This window comes from Brachyistius frenatus, unplaced genomic scaffold (assembly GCF_029030835.1).
Source record: "Brachyistius frenatus isolate BFR_SWC_R1_liver_20210118 unplaced genomic scaffold, ASM2903083v1 Contig_117, whole genome shotgun sequence".
NCBI lineage: Eukaryota > Metazoa > Chordata > Actinopteri > Embiotocidae > Brachyistius > Brachyistius frenatus.
The window spans coordinates 88,800-108,283 of record NW_027210716.1 but is presented as its reverse complement, the minus strand read 5'-3'; the positions used below and the strand labels follow the sequence as shown (position 1 = coordinate 108,283).

General features: G+C 39.6%; 3 protein-coding genes across 6 annotated transcripts in view; 1 reads left to right on the top strand and 2 right to left on the bottom strand.

Moving 5' to 3' along the window:
* The window catches only part of LOC138629514 (GDNF family receptor alpha-4-like), a 326,543-nt gene extending 325,885 nt beyond the window's left edge, over positions 1–658 (bottom strand). The window contains exon 1 of the mRNA XM_069713260.1: positions 648–658. The gene's annotated coding sequence lies outside the window, so the exon portion shown is untranslated. The remainder of the gene's footprint in view (positions 1–647) is intronic.
* Positions 1–5,854, top strand: part of LOC138629512 (serine/threonine-protein kinase PAK 3) — a 30,524-nt gene extending 24,670 nt beyond the window's left edge. For all 3 annotated transcript variants that reach the window (XM_069713259.1, XM_069713258.1, XM_069713257.1), the window contains 6 exons: positions 19–131; positions 1,093–1,210; positions 1,402–1,501; positions 1,696–1,892; positions 2,033–2,170; positions 2,513–5,854. In XM_069713259.1, the coding sequence (XP_069569360.1) occupies positions 19–131; positions 1,093–1,210; positions 1,402–1,501; positions 1,696–1,892; positions 2,033–2,170; positions 2,513–2,602 (756 nt within the window). In that variant the 3' untranslated portion in view covers positions 2,603–5,854. The remainder of the gene's footprint in view (positions 1–18; positions 132–1,092; positions 1,211–1,401; positions 1,502–1,695; positions 1,893–2,032; positions 2,171–2,512) is intronic.
* Positions 5,855–5,939: 85 nt separating this feature from the next.
* Positions 5,940–17,141, bottom strand: LOC138629511 (calpain-5-like). 2 transcript variants are annotated; one of them, XM_069713255.1, is made up of 13 exons: positions 16,944–17,141; positions 14,686–14,874; positions 14,279–14,410; positions 12,970–13,178; positions 12,390–12,582; positions 12,113–12,303; positions 11,390–11,467; positions 11,109–11,304; positions 10,890–11,012; positions 8,479–8,681; positions 7,882–8,003; positions 7,639–7,775; positions 5,940–6,581 (listed from the first exon to the last, which is right to left on the bottom strand). In XM_069713255.1, the coding sequence occupies exons 2-13, from the start codon at positions 14,848–14,850 to the stop codon at positions 6,399–6,401; spliced, it is 1,932 nt and encodes a 643-aa protein (XP_069569356.1). In that variant the 5' UTR covers positions 14,851–14,874; positions 16,944–17,141; the 3' UTR covers positions 5,940–6,398. The 2 variants fall into 2 exon arrangements, with proteins under 2 accessions (XP_069569356.1, XP_069569357.1); XM_069713256.1 differs by lacking the exon at positions 16,944–17,141 and having other exon boundaries at positions 14,686–15,502.
* Positions 17,142–19,484: the final 2,343 nt, after the last annotated feature.

Below are 19,484 nucleotides of genomic sequence, written 5' to 3'. Positions count from 1 at the left end.
AATATCTTGTTTTCTCAGGTGGCCATTAAACAGATGAACCTGCAGCAGCAGCCCAAAAAAGAGCTCATCATCAATGAAATCTTGGTGATGAGGGAAAACAAAAACTCCAATATAGTGAACTACCTGGACAGGTCAGTTTTTACATGCACATGTCCATTTTCTACAGAAATGATTACATGTTTGTTTTTTTCCCATCTACAGTCCAAAACCAAAAGATGTTCAATTTCCTGTTACATGAAAGAGATGAAAACACACACACACACACACACACACACACACACACACACACACACACACACACACACACACACACACACACACACACACACTGCTCCCATGATATGAGAAATACAAGCTCCTGTCATCACAGCCACATAAAACAAAGCTCTCACAGATGTATGTTGCTATTTTTGCGGTTTGTGTAGCAGCATCTTAAATAACTTTCTCATTTTTAGTTTTTCTAAGATGATTCCAACACAAATACACTGACACAGCAGTATCTCTGATTTGTGATCAGAGCAAGGTTTAATACATGTTGTTACCAAGTCCTGAGGGTGGCATTGGACTGAGCAACTTTTTTGGCTTAATATGATAATCACCATAATGCTATTAAGGGATCCTCCGAGCCTTCTTTTGATATCCTTTACTTGCTGCTGCTGCTGCTGCTGCTGCTGCTCCTTCTTGTTCTTCCTTTTCCATTTTAGTGGTGGTCTGCGTTCATCTTAAGATGCATTACTGCCACCTACTGTTTCAAAAAGCAAATAAGAATTTAGCGACATTTAAAAACCTTTAGTATCCATGAAATTCCTATCCTTGCCTCCACCCAGCTCTGATTTCATGATGTTGGTCTTTCCGCCTTTGTTCACAGCTGGCAGTAACATGCTTGTGCCCCTACTTTGTGTTGTAATTGGCTCTGCATCAAAGTTTTGTTCACATCTCCCGTACAAGTGCGAAGGCTTTCGATTTATCAAAGCAGCAACAGAACTGTAAACTCCAATATTAAATGCAGGTCACTCTAAAAGCACAAAAAAGTTCTCATCTTTGGATTTTCTTTCTCTCTCTCTCTCGCTCTCGCTCTCGCGGTTTTATCAGCTACTTGGTGGGAGATGAGCTATGGGTGGTGATGGAGTATTTGGCCGGAGGCTCGTTGACAGATGTAGTGACTGAGACCTGCATGGATGAGGGCCAGATTGCTGCAGTTTGCAGAGAGGTAAGAAGCCAAGTTTAGACATCAGCAAAGCCGCCCACTACATCTGTGGCTCTGATGACTGACCCTTACATTGAAACATTTCACCCAGCCAGGAGAAAAAGACTGCCCAAATTTGTGTTTAATACAGACCTCCTTCTGTTGATGTGGGTGCTGATCATGTGTATTTTAAGCTATTTTCTCTCTCTTCATAGTGTCTTCAAGCTCTGGACTTCCTCCACTCCAACCAGGTCATCCATAGAGATATAAAAAGTGATAACATCCTCTTGGGAATGGACGGATCCGTCAAGCTCAGTAAGTCTTCACTTTTTTCTTCATAAAAATGTTCGTTTGTTAGGATCAAAAGAAAAAAAAAGTATAATGAATGGGAGAAAGGTGGTTCAGATTCAACTTAGGAGAGATGGTGTTGTGTTAAATGAAAGACTAATACAGTGTGGAAACTAAATGTTAAAGCACCACTTCGTCTCTCTCTTTGCTTCCTTCTGCAGCCGACTTCGGCTTCTGTGCTCAGATCACTCCTGAGCAGAACAAGCGCAGCACGATGGTGGGAACGCCCTACTGGATGGCACCGGAGGTGGTGACTCGGAAGGCTTACGGCCCTAAAGTGGATATCTGGTCTCTGGGCATCATGGCGATAGAGATGGTGGAGGGAGAACCGCCTTATCTGAATGAGAATCCACTCAGGGTACGACACAAAATTCAGACACAACAACAACAACAACAAAATAGGACTGGGGATGTTAGCTCCCAAGAGGTCATGCAGTACACATGGAGATTAAATATTCCGATTTTTTTTTTTTTTCTATAATGCGCTCATCTTTCCAGGCGCTGTACCTGATAGCAACCAACGGGACTCCAGAGCTACAGAACCCGGAGAGGCTGTCGTCTGTGTTCAGAGACTTCCTCAACCGCTGTCTGGAGATGGATGTGGACCGCAGAGGCTCTGCCAAGGAGCTGCTTCAGGTAAAACCGAGACTCAATCCTCACTAAATTTGTTCAAATATATTCAAACACTTTGGCCGTATTTAATATCTAAAAATATGTTCATCCATGGAGTCGATATGGCATGAATCAAGCAGTGTTCTGACTCCCATTATAAAACCAAATGAAAGTGGATGTTAAAGTTAATCATGTGAAATGTTAACATGGCTCCTGGACTCACTAGTTAATGATAATAAATATGCTAGTTGCTCTCCCAGCTTTGCCATCTTTAGCTTTATTAATGTCCATTATTTTATCATTTCAAATCGACAACTCTATTTGGCTTTATACACACCTGTATTGTTTTATCCTTTGTCTCTGCAGCATTCCTTCCTCAAGCTGGCGAAGCCTCTATCCAGCCTGACGCCTCTGATTGTAGCTGCGAAGGAAGCCATAAAGAACAGCAGTCGCTAGGGTGTGCTCTCTGTCCGCACCCGAAGGCTGGGCAGCCCTGCCTGCGATGTGTGCGTGCGTTCATGGCGGCAGGGGGCTCGGGTGTGATGGGTGGTGGTGGGTGACGTGACAGCGACAGCACAAGAAGGGGGGGGGGGTTTGTGTGACTTACAGTGACAGCACAAGGACAAAAGACCCCCAGGCCTCATATGTAGGACGGACATCTGGCCTTGCAGCCTCTCGGCCCATGCTGCTGAACAGACCTTGTCTCCTCGTTTACTTCTCCAGCACTCTGTACATGTAGAGCAGTCCATCACAAGTGTGTGTGTGTGTGTGTGTGTGTGTGTGTGTGTGTGTGTGTGTGTGTGTGTGTGTGTGTGTGTGTGCGTGTGCGTGTGTGTGTGTGTGTGCGTGTCCGTTTGCGTGTATACAAACTGTGCACATCTCTTTGTGTCATACTTCTCGTTTGGGAAGCAGCCGCTCCCCCAAACCAAAAAAAAAGAGAGAAAAAAATTGAAAAGAAAGTTGGCTCATTTTCAATGAGAAACTTGAGGAGCGAAGAGGAGAAACAAAACACAAAACTGAAGAGTCTGCGATCCCTCCTGCTCTGCCCAGCTTTAGGCTCGGTCTATTTCCCAGTCGTCCCTTCGCGGAGCACGATCAGGCCACAGCTGCACCTGCAGAGCCCGACCGATGTGAGAGAGTGACTCTGGACCCAACCTTTGCCTGCATGACTTTGGCTCGGTGGAGAAACACTGCTACTCCTCTGCGGATTGTCACATCTCAAGGTGGCATATTTTTCTGTATGTGTGTGTGTCTGTGCGTGTGTGAATGTGTGTAGGGGTGCAGCTACAGGGGGAAAAAAAAAGTCAGGAATAATTTCACATGACCTATGCCAGCTTTAAACATCCCTCAATTATCCCTTTCATATCCGTGATGACATACGGTTCTCATATGTCGTCTGAGTTCATGACGGTTTCCTGCTTTACTGATTTTCTCTGCAAAACTGGCTACATAACATCAGGTTTAATGTTCTCTTTCTCTAAAATACTGAACCAACCAAAACTGTGTTGCAACATCAGTCTGTGATGCGACTTGTGATGTATAATATGCATACTTTCCTATCAGTTATCAGGGGGAAAGCATTTCCTCATCAGGTGTTAGGGTTGTCATTTTTGTGATGCAGTTAGACACAGAATTACACCGATATGAAGACGACATGTCGCACAATTAAATTAACATTTGGTACTGAATACCCTACATATTCCATGTGGCATAAATTATTAGAAAATACAATAATTTATTCATTAGATTATTCTCTGCATGCGTACGTAAACTAGCATCTCAAATGAGATTAATCACAGATATTCATGCTGTAATGTGCTGTAAATCCATTATAATTGGGTGGGCAATTCTTTTCTTTTTTTTGACTATTGGAAATGAAGCATAGGGAAAGAAAAAGACAAAACCTGACACTGATCAATTGTCCTTTTTAAAGTGTGGGGACACAGTGGACAGAAATCCTGAAATCCTAACTGAAAGTCGTGTAATTATTTACTTACAGTGAGTTGGAGATCCAGTGCCACACCTTATCACACGCACAGTGTGTCCGTAGACTATGAGCAGAAAAATAATGAGATGCTGCGTCACCAAAAATAATGCAAACATAAATTATATTGATCAGTCGGTCCAACTGCAACATGACATGGATGGTGCAAGAAGGCATCAGTAAATCTTGTGCTCTCATCATGTCTACATACAAGAATATATTCTATAACTGTGAGTATATGTGTGGATTGAATGCCACCTGTTCAGGTGAAAGTACTGATTACACACCTGCCCCCTCTTCCTCCTTCAAGATGCTGCTTATTCAAGCTTTAGTGAATTTTGTTTTTTAATTGTGTCTTACATGACTCTTTTCATTGTCTGTACATTCTGTAGAGAGTTTTTGGACGTGTGGCCAATTATAGAGGGGGAATGTTGTCCACTGAGCGAAGTAGTGAGTGGCATTTTATGATTGTACCTTTCCCCGTACGAGCACTGAAAACAGAAGCTGTAGTAGAGGTTCACATAGTTTGCGAACATTCCCTCCATATCTGGTTAGTTGGAAATCCTTCCTGTACAGAAGTCATCATTTGTGTCTGTGTTTGGTAGCTTGGTCAGGCGTTTCCCGTGTAGCGTCCCTCTGTGTGTGAGTGAGCGTGTTTGCGTGTTAGGGGGCTACCTCAATCTGCACTAGAAGATGCCTCACTCGTGTTGTCCACCTTGACTTTGAGGTGCAGGGTAGCTGCTTAGTCATATTGTACCTCCATTGTACAGCAAATGTACAGAAAGATGAAGGAGCGATGTTAGACAGGAGGATGTGACAGAATTCATGCATGTAAAACAAACTATACACTGTTATCTCATCTTCAAATAGGTTAAGATTGTTAGGATATGTATGTATGTATGTAAATATGACGGGAAAACCCCCCTTTTTTCAGAACTATGTAACTTAAAATGACAATATTCAGGTTGCTCTATGGTATGTATCAATAAATGTTTTGCACCCTGGGAATCGGAAAAAGAGAAAAACAAACACACACGCTGTCTCTGTACTCCTGGATCCACCTCTCCTGTTTGGGCTTCATCGGACACTCCTTCATCTGGACGGTGAGCCGATGAGCGCAGCACTCTGTGTGCGGGCCCACACAGTCTGCCCTGAGTACCACTGCTGAGTGTTAGTGTGTGTGCGTGCGGTAGGTGTGAGTGGCCTGTCAGGAAGCTTCGCCGGCCCCCTGGGACATTTTGGCCTCTGCCCCATGTACAGGTCTGAACTATGAGCACAAAGGTGAATTTCGAGATGAGACGCCGCTGATGTGCCCCTTTTCTGTGGTTGCTCCTGTACATTCCTATCTTCTGAATGTGTAAACCTGTACACGTGGTGTGAAAATTCCTCTATTAATGTGTATCAAGAGAATGGAACAAAGACAAAAAATGTTACTTTTTAAATTATTATTATCTTTATTATTATTACTCTTATTATTGTCTAGCTTTGTAAAACTGCTGATCCATCTGGCATACCTCAGCAGGCCTTTCCCCATCTTTGAAAAAGGACAGACGAGCGACGGGGAAATGAGGTTTTGGATAAACTATTTTTAATTGTGGTTGAAGCAATAGACCTTTTTGAACTATGAATTGTGCATGGCTGTCTTGAGTGTAAAAAAACAAAAAAAACAACAAAATATTGCAGTTTGGGAACTGGACTGAAATAAAAAGAGGAGGAAAACCAGAGTCGTGGCGGTGCTTGATCTTAGGATGAATTCCTTTTAATTCTTTATGCCTTTTAGGATTTTGCGGATTGTTAATAATCATCCGACTGAAACACAAAATTAAAGAGTAAACTGATAATACCTGTGTTATATTATTGTAAATGTATCTGCATAATCACGGCTATAGGACATAATTTTGTAAATTATAAATCACCACTATATTACTCACAGTATCTAAAGTGTGACTGCCATTTTACTCACAGTATGGTGTAACAGAATATTACAATTATAAAAACATCAGCATAAAAATGTTTCATAAGTTACACAAACACGTAAAAAGCAATAAAAGTAATTAAGACAACTGGATAAAAAGTAATCAACGGGAAGTGACATTCAGTTACTGCCAATGTGCAAATTATAGCATACACTGATATAAAACATTTTGAACTGCTGCTGGTTTTGGTGCTTTCATGATGACTTAAATGAATTAAATAATTTACACAAAATCTTCACGGTGTGGTTCAGAAGTGAGAAGGATCGAGGCCTCTGTCAGGTCACTGACGAGGTTATATGGCAGTCAGCTGTGTCGACGTGAGGATCCTCAGACTGATGTTGCCGGGCATCTCATCGGCCATCTGTCTGCCTCGCTTCCTCAGCTGAAGCCTCTGCGGGTCGACGGTGTCTTTCACCGACCCGGACAACACCACTTGGCCCATAAACTCGTCCTTCACTGGGTTACTGTTCCACACCTGAGGAGGACCGGTCAGCGTTAAAGTCTCCTTCAAATCAAAGATCTAATTTTGGTCGGTGTTATTTCCTCGTTGTTGAGGATGTATGTTCAGAATTTGACACCAGAAGATTCTATTCAGACTCTTTTGCTGAAAGGGAAAAGTTTCTCGAGCTAGTGCGGGTTAAAACTTAAAGCCTGCACCACCCAAACACACACTGTAAATGGTTTGTCAGTAAGTTAAGAGTAAGTTCATCTCTAACCATTAATATACATTTTTAATTAAAAAAAAAAAAAAAAAAAAGAATTTGCATATAAGATTTTGGACTTTTCAGACTTTAAATAATTTTTTGGAAAAACTATAACATATAAATTATAGTACTTGAACAGTTTTCAAAGGGGTCTTGAAATATGTATAATAATTGTGATTTTACATATCACACCAGTTTATTGTGAGTCTTTGACAGAGTTGATTAAGTTAGAGTGCACACTAAATATATATTCAAAACAAGACTGAAAAAAAAGTTAGATCTGTATAAAACTGAAGAAAATTTAAGAAAAATCCTGTAAAGAGCAGTGAATGGCCAGTTCCTAATTTTTGGACAGTAATATGTGCTTTTGTAATTAATCTGTTTTCACCTTTTTGTATATTTTTAATAAAATGATATTAAAGCCACAAAAATTTAGATTACAACACCTATGCAGTACTTTTGCAAAAATAATTGTTTCTTTTTTAGTACAAGGATCATAAATCATTTTTTTAAATAAAGAAATGCCCTTAATTTTTGCCTTTTATAAGCATATCAGGGACAGTACAACAAGTTGCCTTTAATATTATATTACATTATTCTAATTATTCAAGTAAATTGAAGGTTTATGCTGTGAAATTTCGTCTTCCTCTTATGCTCCAAAACCCTCTTAAAATCACATTGACTCATTAAATAAATGCTTCACCTTTAAGCTTACAAGAAGTTTGACTTTTGACATTGGAGATACTTGATTTCAACAGGACGGTGACCAACAATCCCTTCACGCCGCCAGCCACAGGAGAGGTGAGAGAGAGAGAGATTAAATCTTACCTCCAAAGTTATGGGCTTTCTAGGCTTCTTCCTGTAGAAAACGGCGCTGGTTGCAAACTCCGGTTGCAAAGTGTCCTTCTTGATGGGTGATTTTACTGAGTAGCCCTCGCAGTATATAATCACATAGGGGTCTGCACCTGAATTAAAACATGTAAAGATGCATGAAAAACAGTTTTTTGGATTTAAGGCTGACCACACTGAGTAGTACGTTTGGGGTATAAAGTTTGTGGGAAGTCCTCTAACCTCCTGGACTCTCCTGGTTCTGCAGGCCGTCCGCTCCATGGACATACACATGAGTCACAGCTTGTGGGTATCCCAGGAATGAACTCCAGCATCTTATCCTTGGCTTGTCATCAGTCAGCTCCCTGTGAAAGTTGAGGAGAGTAAAAGTACCAGGATAGAAATTGAATTCCTGTTTCTTGGTTATCTGACTTCAATCTTGCGATGAGCAAACTGAAGGACTGGAGATGTGACATAATAGCTACAGACACAGTGCTGGTTTGACTGGCCAGCTTGGACCTGAACTGCATGTGAGCAAATATGATTTGGTTTTGTCGGCCCCCCAAAAAAAGGGTCAGAAACAAAACAAAGTCTGGCCAAGAAAAGCAGGAGAGGCTTCGCTTTATAAGTGAGTTAATGCGAATTTCTCCAAAATGCTAATTTAAATACTTTTCTTGGAAATTGTCCCTGCATCAGTCTGAGATGAAAAGTCAAAGAACAGTTACATTCTCACTTTCCCTCTGTCTGATAATTGTATGATATATTAAATTAGATTTCTGTCTGCCAACATGAGCTGCACATTCTCACTGCTTTGACATCACGCATATATCACCGTCGTACCGGAAGGCCGAGTCCACATCGGTGAAAACTCGGATCATGTAATCCCCGAGCGTCTGAGGCCTGAAGGTAGTGGGGATGATGACGTATCGACCCTGAGGCAGCATGCTTCTCATGAATACTGTCCGAGCGTTGATGTAGGCGGAAGTCGCCACGCACTGCTGGGTCAGGATGTCATGCAACCGGTACTTCCTGTTCAGCTCCACCTGGAGAAGAATTTGGGGTTTTACAGAGGTGGAAAGTAACTTTACTCATTCACTGAAGTACTGCACATTAGAGGTTTGAGGTATTCGTAGTTTCCCTAAGCGCTCCATGTTTTACTTTCTATACCCTACTGCATTTCCTAAGTAAATATTGCACGTTTTACTCCATTGCACTCGCTACTAATTACTTCACGTGAAAAACAGTTAGTAAACTTAAAATCAACTGACTTTGATCTCTTGCAAAATTAATTGTGTGACACTTACAAAAAAGATAAAATAATAGAATATATTGCAAAAATAGCATCGATGAGATAAAGTACAAAATGTGTAACACAACTTAGTTTTTTCTTTCAAAAACAATCTCCACCTCATTCATCTGCAACAGTAAAATGCAGCTTTAGAAAGCTCCATTAATATTAGCAATATAATAATATCCTCATATTATGGACAGAAACAAGTACTCTTTTACTTTTGATTTTTGAATTCACTAATTGCACTTTGGCACTTTTATGCTAAAAGGATGCCAGAGTCCACAAATGCTTGTTCAGCTTGTGTAATACAAACTGCAATGAATTAAGCATAATAATATTAAGGAGTAAAAACTTGCAGTTTCATTCATTACAGGATCTTCTGCCTCCTGGTGGCAGAAAAGTGAATAAACTGTGTGTATTATTGAAGTGCTACAGTCATTGAACAGCAATATAGTTCTTGCACTGGTAAAATGAAGCAATTAAGTAAAAAAAAAATTCTAAAATGCTTTTGAATGTGCTCCAGGGTTATAATGCATATCCTTCTCATGTAAGCAGATAATATTAAATCACAGGTAATTATTATAATCACGGTTCTCAAACTCCAGGTTTTCACAGAGCGTCTGGGATGCCCTCAGATGTCCACTGACACATATTTGTAATGTCTTCTATTTAGATTAGAAGGATTATGACCCATAATTTGATAAAAAAAAATATATATATATATCAGGATCTGTATGACTAAGCGTCATTCTTCTATCACACAACAGGATAATTTGATAATCTGAACACAGTGTCTGGAGTCTGTCACAGAAACGAGGAGGATACATCACTTACATAATGACCGTAGAGGACAGAGGTTAAATCAAGGTTAAAATGTCGGTCTCAAGGCAGTTTAACCGGCCTTGTGCACGCAGATGCTGTTTTTGTTTTAAAATACTTGCAGGCTTTTTATGGCATTTACTGCCGTCCAACTTGTCCCTTTGGCAGCACTTCTGACAGCATGATAAGAGCATATAGTGTTTGTTTGAACTTTGCCAGATCTCTGACAAGTAAATCTCATTATGGGAAATGTGATGTCACTTTTGCCACATAAGGTTACGTGGACTTCTTTGAATGTGACAAATAATCACAGAATGTTGGATAAAAACTAGAGCCGTGTTGAATTTGCATTTTCAGTTAAAACCTCTACAGAAACTTCACTAAGTTTCACTGCTTTGTCTTTCTGATGCGTCACTTTTTGTTTATCTTCATTTCATAACTCATTATCCATGTATGGTATTTGTTTTTGTGAAGTTGTAGTTTTTGTGCATATTTGTGCAGTACATATTGTCCTTCAGTGAGATTTTTAGTGCATGGCTCTTTTGATCACCAGCAGCTACTAAACTTACAAGGAATCATAACACATGAGATATGAACATTGACGGCACAGACAGTGAACTCAGACACAGGAAACTGTGAACTGTCTGTACCTCATTGAGAGTTTAGTGGAAACTGTCACTGAATATGTTTGGTTGCACTCTGCTTTTCAGCTTGAAACAATCAACGAAGGTATGTGCATTCGTTGTGTTTAATCACGGGTGATTTAGCCTTTTGCTGAAATAGTTTGTTTTGGTTCTGATAAAACTATCAAGTAATGTCTGCCTGTCATCGAAAACACTCAAAACTATTCATTGTTTGTGCAATAAATGAGAGGAAAGTTCAAGCAAAGCCCAAATGTGGGGGAAGGACCCTGTTTTAGCCCAGAATTACACTGACCCTCCATGACCTTCCCAGACAAACATTTCCTCTCTAATGACCTCATCTGTAGTCAATCTTAAGGAAATGTTTCTCAAGAACTAATTGGCCCCCGATATAGGCAAGTCTTTTGGTGCTTATCATGCAACATGCTGCTACAGATTAATTAATAACCATCTATTTAAGTACGGTGGAAGTATGATGGAAGGAATACACTATATGTTACCTTGAAGACACTGAAGCCAATTGTTAGATTTTCTCCTTGACCAATATTTCTGTGGATCTTCATGTCTTTCTGTTGCAAGGAGATCAGGACCTCATCTGCCTCCTTTGTGACATCGAATAAGTACTGCAAAAAAAGTATAAAATAAAGAGTCCGAATATACTGTATGTAAACGTGTGCATGAGCACAGATGCGATGGAGTCTCTCCTGAGGCTGCATTACCTGTGGGTTCTGCAGGAATGTGGGTTTGTGGTTAGCACAGCCACCGCAACGGTTCAGCAGCGGCTCTGCGTGTTTGGCCCAGCTGCCGAGGTGCACAACCTCGTGCCACGTCTTATGGATGCTGATCACCGACGTATTGATGAGGCGGCAAACGTCTGCATCTGTAAAGAACTTGCACCAGTCTGCGAATGACATCCTGTGGGTGGGAGGAGAAAGAGCATGATTAAACTCTTGAAAGAGAAGATCAACTCCACAGTAACTCGAGGAATATAATCACCTACCAGAACTCTCCATCATCCTCCACTGTGATGCCAAGGTTGCCCCTCTCTGTGTCGCCAACCTTTGACCATTCCTCAGAACTGACAAACAACAAGCAAAAGCAGAGGCTTAATGCTACTAAATACAACAAAATTTGGTTATAATGCATGAAAAATACACCTTTTAACTCATAAAATGTGGCTATAAAAAGTATTTTGTCTTTTCACAGAATATATTGTAGTGAGATTTTATGCACAGCAGTTGCATCAGATTCAAAAAATGTGAAGATTTCATACCAAATTAAACTGAGAAACCACATTCAACTCCCTGCCGTCTTAACCATGTGTTCCACATCATCATTACATTCACCAAAAATGGTAAATCATTTCTTCTGATTTGTTACACGTGATCCGTAGTGAGCCTGTGAGTAGCAGTAGCAGCTTTCTGCTCTTCCACTGAAAATATGATTGGATATTGTTTTTTTACGCGCCAACAGACAGACAGCAGATGGAGGTGGATAATACCACAGGAAAGCATACTTGAACGATTCCATACTGTTTATACTCTTTTGAAACCAACCGGAATGGTTATGGATTCCAGCTGCCCACCGCCTGAACGCCAGACTAACAGTCGTATGCTGTTAAGGCAATAATCTTTCCATTATGAAAGGTTTTTTTTAAAATTTTGGATGGAGTATCACTTTTAGCAGTGAAATGAGTTTACCTTTTAACACGTTTCCTCCTCACCTGTCACTCCAGGCGCCTTTCCACTCAGTCCGGCCCCAGGGGTTTCTCATGCGCATCAGAGGGAGGGTTTCGTTTCTGAAGTAGGCCAGTAGCCCGTGACCCAGACGTACCTTCTTCACTGCCGTGACGGAGTATGCATGGCCTTTCACCAGCCCGTTCGCCATCTTTAGCTCAATTTCATGAGGCTGTGCCTATGAAGTTTTGAAAAAACAATCACTACAATCAGCATGTCTGAAATATAGAGATGAAGAAACAAACATTCAGACACAGCACAGACCTTAATGGAGCAGCTGATGATTCCTCCGCGGTCATACACCTTGAGAAGGTCCTCAAACAGCTGGTCTTGTTTTGGTTGGTCCTTATAGTAAGCCTCGTCCTCCAGGTTGATGGCTTCAGCCACAGCGCCACTGAAGTCCACCACAGCGTCTCCGGTGTTTCCCCCCTCCAGGGACTCATAGCAGCCAGAGAGCCTGGACACAGTCGGTGCAGGGACATCACAAATTTAGTCTCAGAAATATAATAATATAAAATATGTTGAAGAATACAGATGAATACAAGAGTGGACCATACATTTCTGTATTTTGTTATATAAGCCAACATATTTCCAGTATACTGTGATATATTTCCAAGAACCATGGTTTGCATAATACAAAGAAGGAACTTTTTTGTTTTGTTTTAGTATAATATTTGTGCAAATGTAATATAATTACGAATATAAGTAGTTCTATAATATATATTTCTAGCAGCAGTAGTAGTTTTTGTTGTAATTTATTACATTTTATTGTACAGTGTACTATATTAGAAGTAAAAAAATAAACATTTCTGCTGGAGGGACAATCTGGTTCAAGTTTACTGACTTTGCGTAGGCCTTCTCCAGCAGAGCACTCCAGAACTCATTGTTGTCCTTCGAGTGGCAGTAGATGAGCTCTCCATTGATCGTCGGCAGCCGGTCGTCCACCACCACATCGATCCACTCACCAAAGATCCAGAACTGAAAGTGAAAGATTCCAGCGTAGTTCTCCGGGTGTCCGGAGTCCCACTCCTGCTCTTTCCAGTCAGGGATGACCTAGGAGCACACACAGAAAAACAATACAACAAATATACGATAAATAAAATCACACATGGCACCGAATGAAATATAACTGTGTAACTGACAGATTTAAACAAAGTCACTACAAATACAGCACAGCAGTGGCATCAAAGCAGCCAGACACAGTGCAGTCTACAGCAGAACAATTGACAAAACCCTTTAATTTATATCTTTGCACATAAAGCTTGAGTGTGTATTACACTTGTGTGTGAACAAAGATGTAAAATACCTGATCTGCTTTTCACATACTTATAACAATCTGTAGTGTTTTGTGAAAAATTCTGTTCTTTTCAGGATAAAAGTATTGCAACTAATGTTCATCCAAACATCAGCTGAAGCTATTTCTGGCTTTAACATTTAGATGGTTCCCTTGCTTAAAGCACATCTTTTGTAATTTGTCCTGCACAGTAGTGCTTTGTGAACTTTATGAGGACAACAGAAAAATAGCTGACTGTCATAGTTTCCACTGAGATTTTTTTCAACAAAACTTCCCACAAATGGTTGTTTCACACAGTCTATGGGCTGTTCACAAGGTTTATGTGACATTTGACTCCCCCCTGTTCAACTCCCCAGTTCATCTTAGTATTATTTTCATGCTGCCCTCTTTTCCCAGTTCTTGCTTGATGTAGTGTTTTGTGTATATGTATTGATGGCTCGTATAAAATGTAATAGAAGTGAACATAGTTTGTAACTCTACTTTGAAAATTACAGAGCAGCTACAAGTTATTTTTTTTTATTTTTTTTTTTTTTTTTTATTGATCTCACTCAGGATTTACAGCAATTTTACCTTTAAAGTATTAAAATGATGTTCAGCTAAGATACCAGAGAGTTTGACTGCAAAAGTATTCTATATAATGAACTTGGTTTTACTCTTTCATTAGTCAAACCTTCTTATGAATTACTTGTTGTTAAGATTTGAACTGTTTCGACTAACGCTGTAACTAACTGTTGTTCCACGTACAGTCTGTACTTAGCAGGGCTACGGTGCATATTTCTTAAGAATATTTAGTTACCAACACTCAGTACACCGACCCCTCAGCTCCCACATTCAGATTAAAGGAATCAAGTTAACACACCTTCTTCCAGAGGTTTGGCTTTAAAGCCAGACAGGAGCAGGCAGCAACAAACCAGCAGTTTCCTACAAGCCCCTGGTTCAAGTCGTGGGCACTGATGCCCTCCACAAACAGATGAGGTGCTTTGCTTATCTCCTACAACAGAGAAGTTATTGGGGACAGACTTTACAAACTTGATCTATTAAAATTTTAAGACTTCATCGTTTAAGAAAATTAATTAAAATAATTTTTAAATATAGGTTAAGTTTTCCTCAGAAGTAATCCTCTACAAATTAAATCTAAACAAGATATTTCAAAAATAATCTCATGTAAATCCACCTTGTACAGTAAAATGTGACAATTTGCAACAGTAATCGCATTCCCTGAAGGACGTTAGTGATGGATTACTGTCACCTCTTACTGCCACTTACCCCTGGTCGTTTCCACTCCACAATACCAGGAGGCGGTTTCCTAAAATACACTGATGAATTGTTTGCTGAGAACTCTGGATCCTCAAACAGAGTCTTGTCCTTGATGCAGTCCCTCTTTAGGTCAGCATAGTGCTGGTTTTTGTACGGGACAGCAGAGGAGAACATGGTCCAGATCCTGAAGTCTCACAGCTGCAGATTGATGAGAGACACCAGACAGTATCAGACTTTATATAACAGCAGGAGCTCTCTCTAAACTCGGACTCTAATCATTTTGGGGAAAATTCTGCAGAAATGTGCTCTATAAATCTCTGCACTTCATTTCCAGATCATAGCAGACTGCCCTGTGACCCAAAGTCCCTCCGGACCGTCTGAGTTTACTGATGAGCACACAGTGTTTGTCTAGTAACCTATAAAATATTATTTACAGCATTCTAAAAACTGAAATCTTCATCTTCACTAAAATTAGGCTTTGAATACTGCATACTGTTCATTATATAAGTAAGGTGTCAACGGATGGATTGCTGAATTGCTAAAGGTTGTTCACCAAAACTAGTATTTCTTGAGATCTTATTTTTAATAAACTGGTGTGCTTCAATTTTCTGATAGATAAAAGAAATTCACAAGTCTTTTAAACTTAACTACATGTCCTTCATGGAGCGAAAAATTTTCCCCTCGGGGATTAATAAAGTAACTACCTAACCTTCACACAGTCACAATATTTAACAAAAGCAGTCACATTGTGTGTAATGGGCACCTCATGAGCCAGTTTATAAAATGAAATGTATCAAAGTCTGAATTTTACCTCAGAGAGAAGGACTGTATTTATTAGATTAGAGTAGATTAGATTAAATTTGACTTTATTAATCCCACAGTGGGGAAATTTTGTAACAGACGATGTGATGAACCATACAGCTGTATTCTCTGGGGAATGACTCTTGAACCTTTGGTCCATTCACACGGACCCCTCAGTTCTGCATTTGGACAAAATGAGTCAATATAATCACATTGGATACAACTTCATACTTCTTTTTTTTTTTTGCCAAGAATAACACATCAGGACACAACAAATTTAATTTACTGGAAGCAACGAGTCCTAAATCGAGAGATACTTTCTCCTTGAACCAAAATACGATGTCTTTAGAAGGCAATTGGTAAGTAAAAAATAATCAAAGAGAAATAGTTAACAACTTTGTACATACATTTACTGTATTATGTAGACAGATCAAGCAGGCAGGGAAATGTGAAAACTTAATAAAAGGTGAGAAATTACTGACGATACTGTAGTTTCAAAAGCATTAAAGATAATTGTGAGAAGAAGAGAAAACATAAATGCCCTCCGTAACTCTCAGACAGCAGCAGCACACGTACTCCTTCCTGCTCCACAATAAGGAAGTCTCCAGGTCTTGTACCTGCCTGTCTCGCCCTCACACACACAAGTGGCCACTTTATGCATGTGCACTGTTCAGAGCCACACCCCAGCCGTTTGTTTTACAGACAGGATTTTATTAGCTCCCATTGATACCGTTTTACCTGACTGCTTTGTGATGTCATTGCTAACATGGTACTCAAATGAGAAATTAAACCATTCTGTGGCTCTGGGTAAAGGAGGGAGACGAGGTTATGAGTTGGCTGGTGCTCGTGTGAATGTTATCTGTTTGAGAGTTCCTGGCTAATGTGCTAAGCCAGGTTATTTTTGGTTGGCTATTTCACTTACTCTTCTTTAGGGGACTATAAGAGTTGTACAGACTTTTGTTTCTGACATGGAGGACTACACTTGTCTGATATTCAATTTCAACTTCTTTAGTGTCCTTCTGTTCTCTGTTTAATCTGTGTAATATGTGTAAAGGTGACAGGAGTTAATATTCCCCACATTTCTAGCATTCACGCTGGAACATGACTGGGATGTTAGAGACACTGTTTAAAGTGTTTCAGTGTATTTGGTGTTGACACAGTATTTTATAGTTTTATAGTGGAGTTTGTGCTGATTTGTATCTGGGAAATGCTGTTTGTGAAGCATCAAATCGTCAATGAGAAGTTTAACCAATAACACAAGCCAGCAAATGCCATATAGTATGGAGGAAAGGTTATTTGAAGCAAGAATGTTATCATGTTGGTGAACCGGAGGTTATTGAAGTCAATCAAATAAAACACAGGAGATACCATATTAGTCAACCCAATGAAATCAGGGTGAAACAAGTATAATTGTTAAAAGTGGAAGAAACTAATCTAAAAAATAAAAAAAATAAAAAAGCACTCACCTGGTGAGATGTCTTCTCCTTGCAGTGATAAGCTCAAACACACTCAATGTCCTGTAAAGATCCTGTGAAGTGTGTTAAACTCAATCCAAAGTCATGAGATCCTTCTCAGAAAACAGAAGTCTTTAACACCTCTCTCAAAACCAAATGCAGTTTCTTGATTTGTTCTCTGGTTACAAGAGCTTTCCCAAACATCACCAGAGAAACACAGCCTGGAAACTGGTTTGACGAGCCCCTCTCTGCAGCAGGAGGTGTTACGCAAAGGCTGGTATGGTGATCACAAGGGAGGGAAGGGAGACTGAAATGGAACACCTTCGGTGCTGCCACTGGGCCACCTGCAGGTGAAACAAGTCAAAACCTGTTACATCAAAAAAGTCACATCTGATAACATTTGTGCCACATGTACTTCTGTTGAATTATTTATTGTGTTTTGTTTTTCCTCACCGGTCAGCCAGAGGTCTGTTAAATTGAACAAACATAACTAAATAAGCCATATCCTCATACTGTAAGTGAACTGCGGTAATAAGACAAATTGGCAGGCACTCAGTGGTCTCGGCTTAACTTTCCAGGAACACAAAAGGCACTTTGACTCCCTCAGACAGACAAAACTCTTGTTTGGTTAATTCCAGCTTTAAACTTTCGGCTAACAAGGCGACTGCAGAAAAATGTTTTTTGGAGCCAACATTAACAAGGTAAATCCATGCAGGAGTTAAGATGACAGGCCAAAGAAGAGGCGGATGACATTTTTTTAAATAAAAGTAAATCATTTGGATTAGTTTTGATGTGAGAAAAGACCGATGCAGGGTTTGGGATACGAGCAAAAGTGCATGAGAAAAGTGTGTTTCAGTAAAAGGAGGGGATTTAGTCACACATGAACCTATTTAGAAAGAAGACAGCACTTCCTGTCATAGAAATGCTAATAAGCGCTTCATAGCCGGATGGTGTCTCCAGGGACAGGGACACAGGGTCACCGCTGTCAAAAGCTCTCCTCCTTCTGAGGTCACGTACGTGTCCTCAGAAAACTGCATTCCAGTTTGAGCAGTTTGACCAGTTTGACTTTTGTTTTTATGTTTGTCATAAAAGACAGAGTATCGAATGTGAGTCAATTACATAACTTCCCCTTTATGCACAGTATTCATCATGTCTATCGGATTCCGATTAAAGACTGGACATTTTGAGGCTCCACAATAACCAGGGACATAATTCATTTACAAAATATTGAATTGAACATTTACATATTTCACAAATTTGTTTGTATTTGCAATATATTGTGTACATTGTAAAACTAAACAGGTACATTTTGAACAAATTTAAGATCGTTTTTAAACTTAACTCAGAGGTTTGTCTTTGCACTGTGTTTGTTTTTAGCATGGCCATGAATAAAAAGTGACATAAAATAAAATTGTCATCATAATATCAAATAACAACAGACTCTGAAAAAAGACCTTTTGAAATCCAGAATGAACTGAAAATAAATTCATAAAACTTACAATTTTTGAGAAATATTTCAAAATATGTGGTCTGATTTATACAGAATTTGCTTATATGGCTGTTCATTTTCAAAGGACCAATTATTTATGAAATATGTTGCTGATATTCACATTACTCTCAGGATGGTGACTTCCTAAACTTTCAACTCACATTAACATTATGCAAAAAAAATCTACTTACACAACCTTTTTACTTTTGGGCAACCCAACTCAAGACCAGAATATATATTTGTTCACTAAATCGTTCATAACCCAACGAGACACACTGAAATGTTATTACTGTATTTACACAAATATTTTACTGACTTCACACCAGTTACTCCAGCGCCGCCCTAAGGATAAACTTTACATTTTCAACCCCACAGCTAAGGCTCAGAAATGACTCTATTACTATTGCTCACTCTGCCCAGTATTATATGTATTGTGCGGCATAATAACAGCTACTTGAGGCCATAAGAGCAGATGTAGACTTTTACTTTTACTTTGACAAAAACAACAGCTTAAAGTATTTTGCTGGTTTTACAGCAAAGAGGTTTATAGCACGTTGATTTCATAATTAGACTATTCCCTTATCTTTTCTTAAAAAAAACAACAACTCATTACCCCAAGACACACCATGCCCAGTGTTTGAGGTGGGGGAAAAAAAAGTACTCCACTTATTCACATGTTGGCTTGTGTATCTGCCAATATCAGCAAATCAATAAGTACTATTGTTACATCCTGCATTTATACAGCGAATAAAATACGAGGGGGGCATTGCTGATGTTTACAACATAACTTAGTTTTACCAAGGGGCCAACTATTTCAAGAAGACTAGGTCATAACCTGGTAAACTGGTCATGCATGAAACTCTATAGTTTTGAGTTTTTTTAATATGAAACAGGGGTTGTTAATTTGAAGCGGATAGAGGAAGTCTGATAACTGATATGAACGATAACGTCAGCTGCTTTGCCTTATGAACTCCAGAGATCATAAGAAAGAGTTGACATTTAGGTTGAATTATGCCCGAATAGTTAATGGTCGCATCCATTTAGCAAGTACTGGACACTTTTGG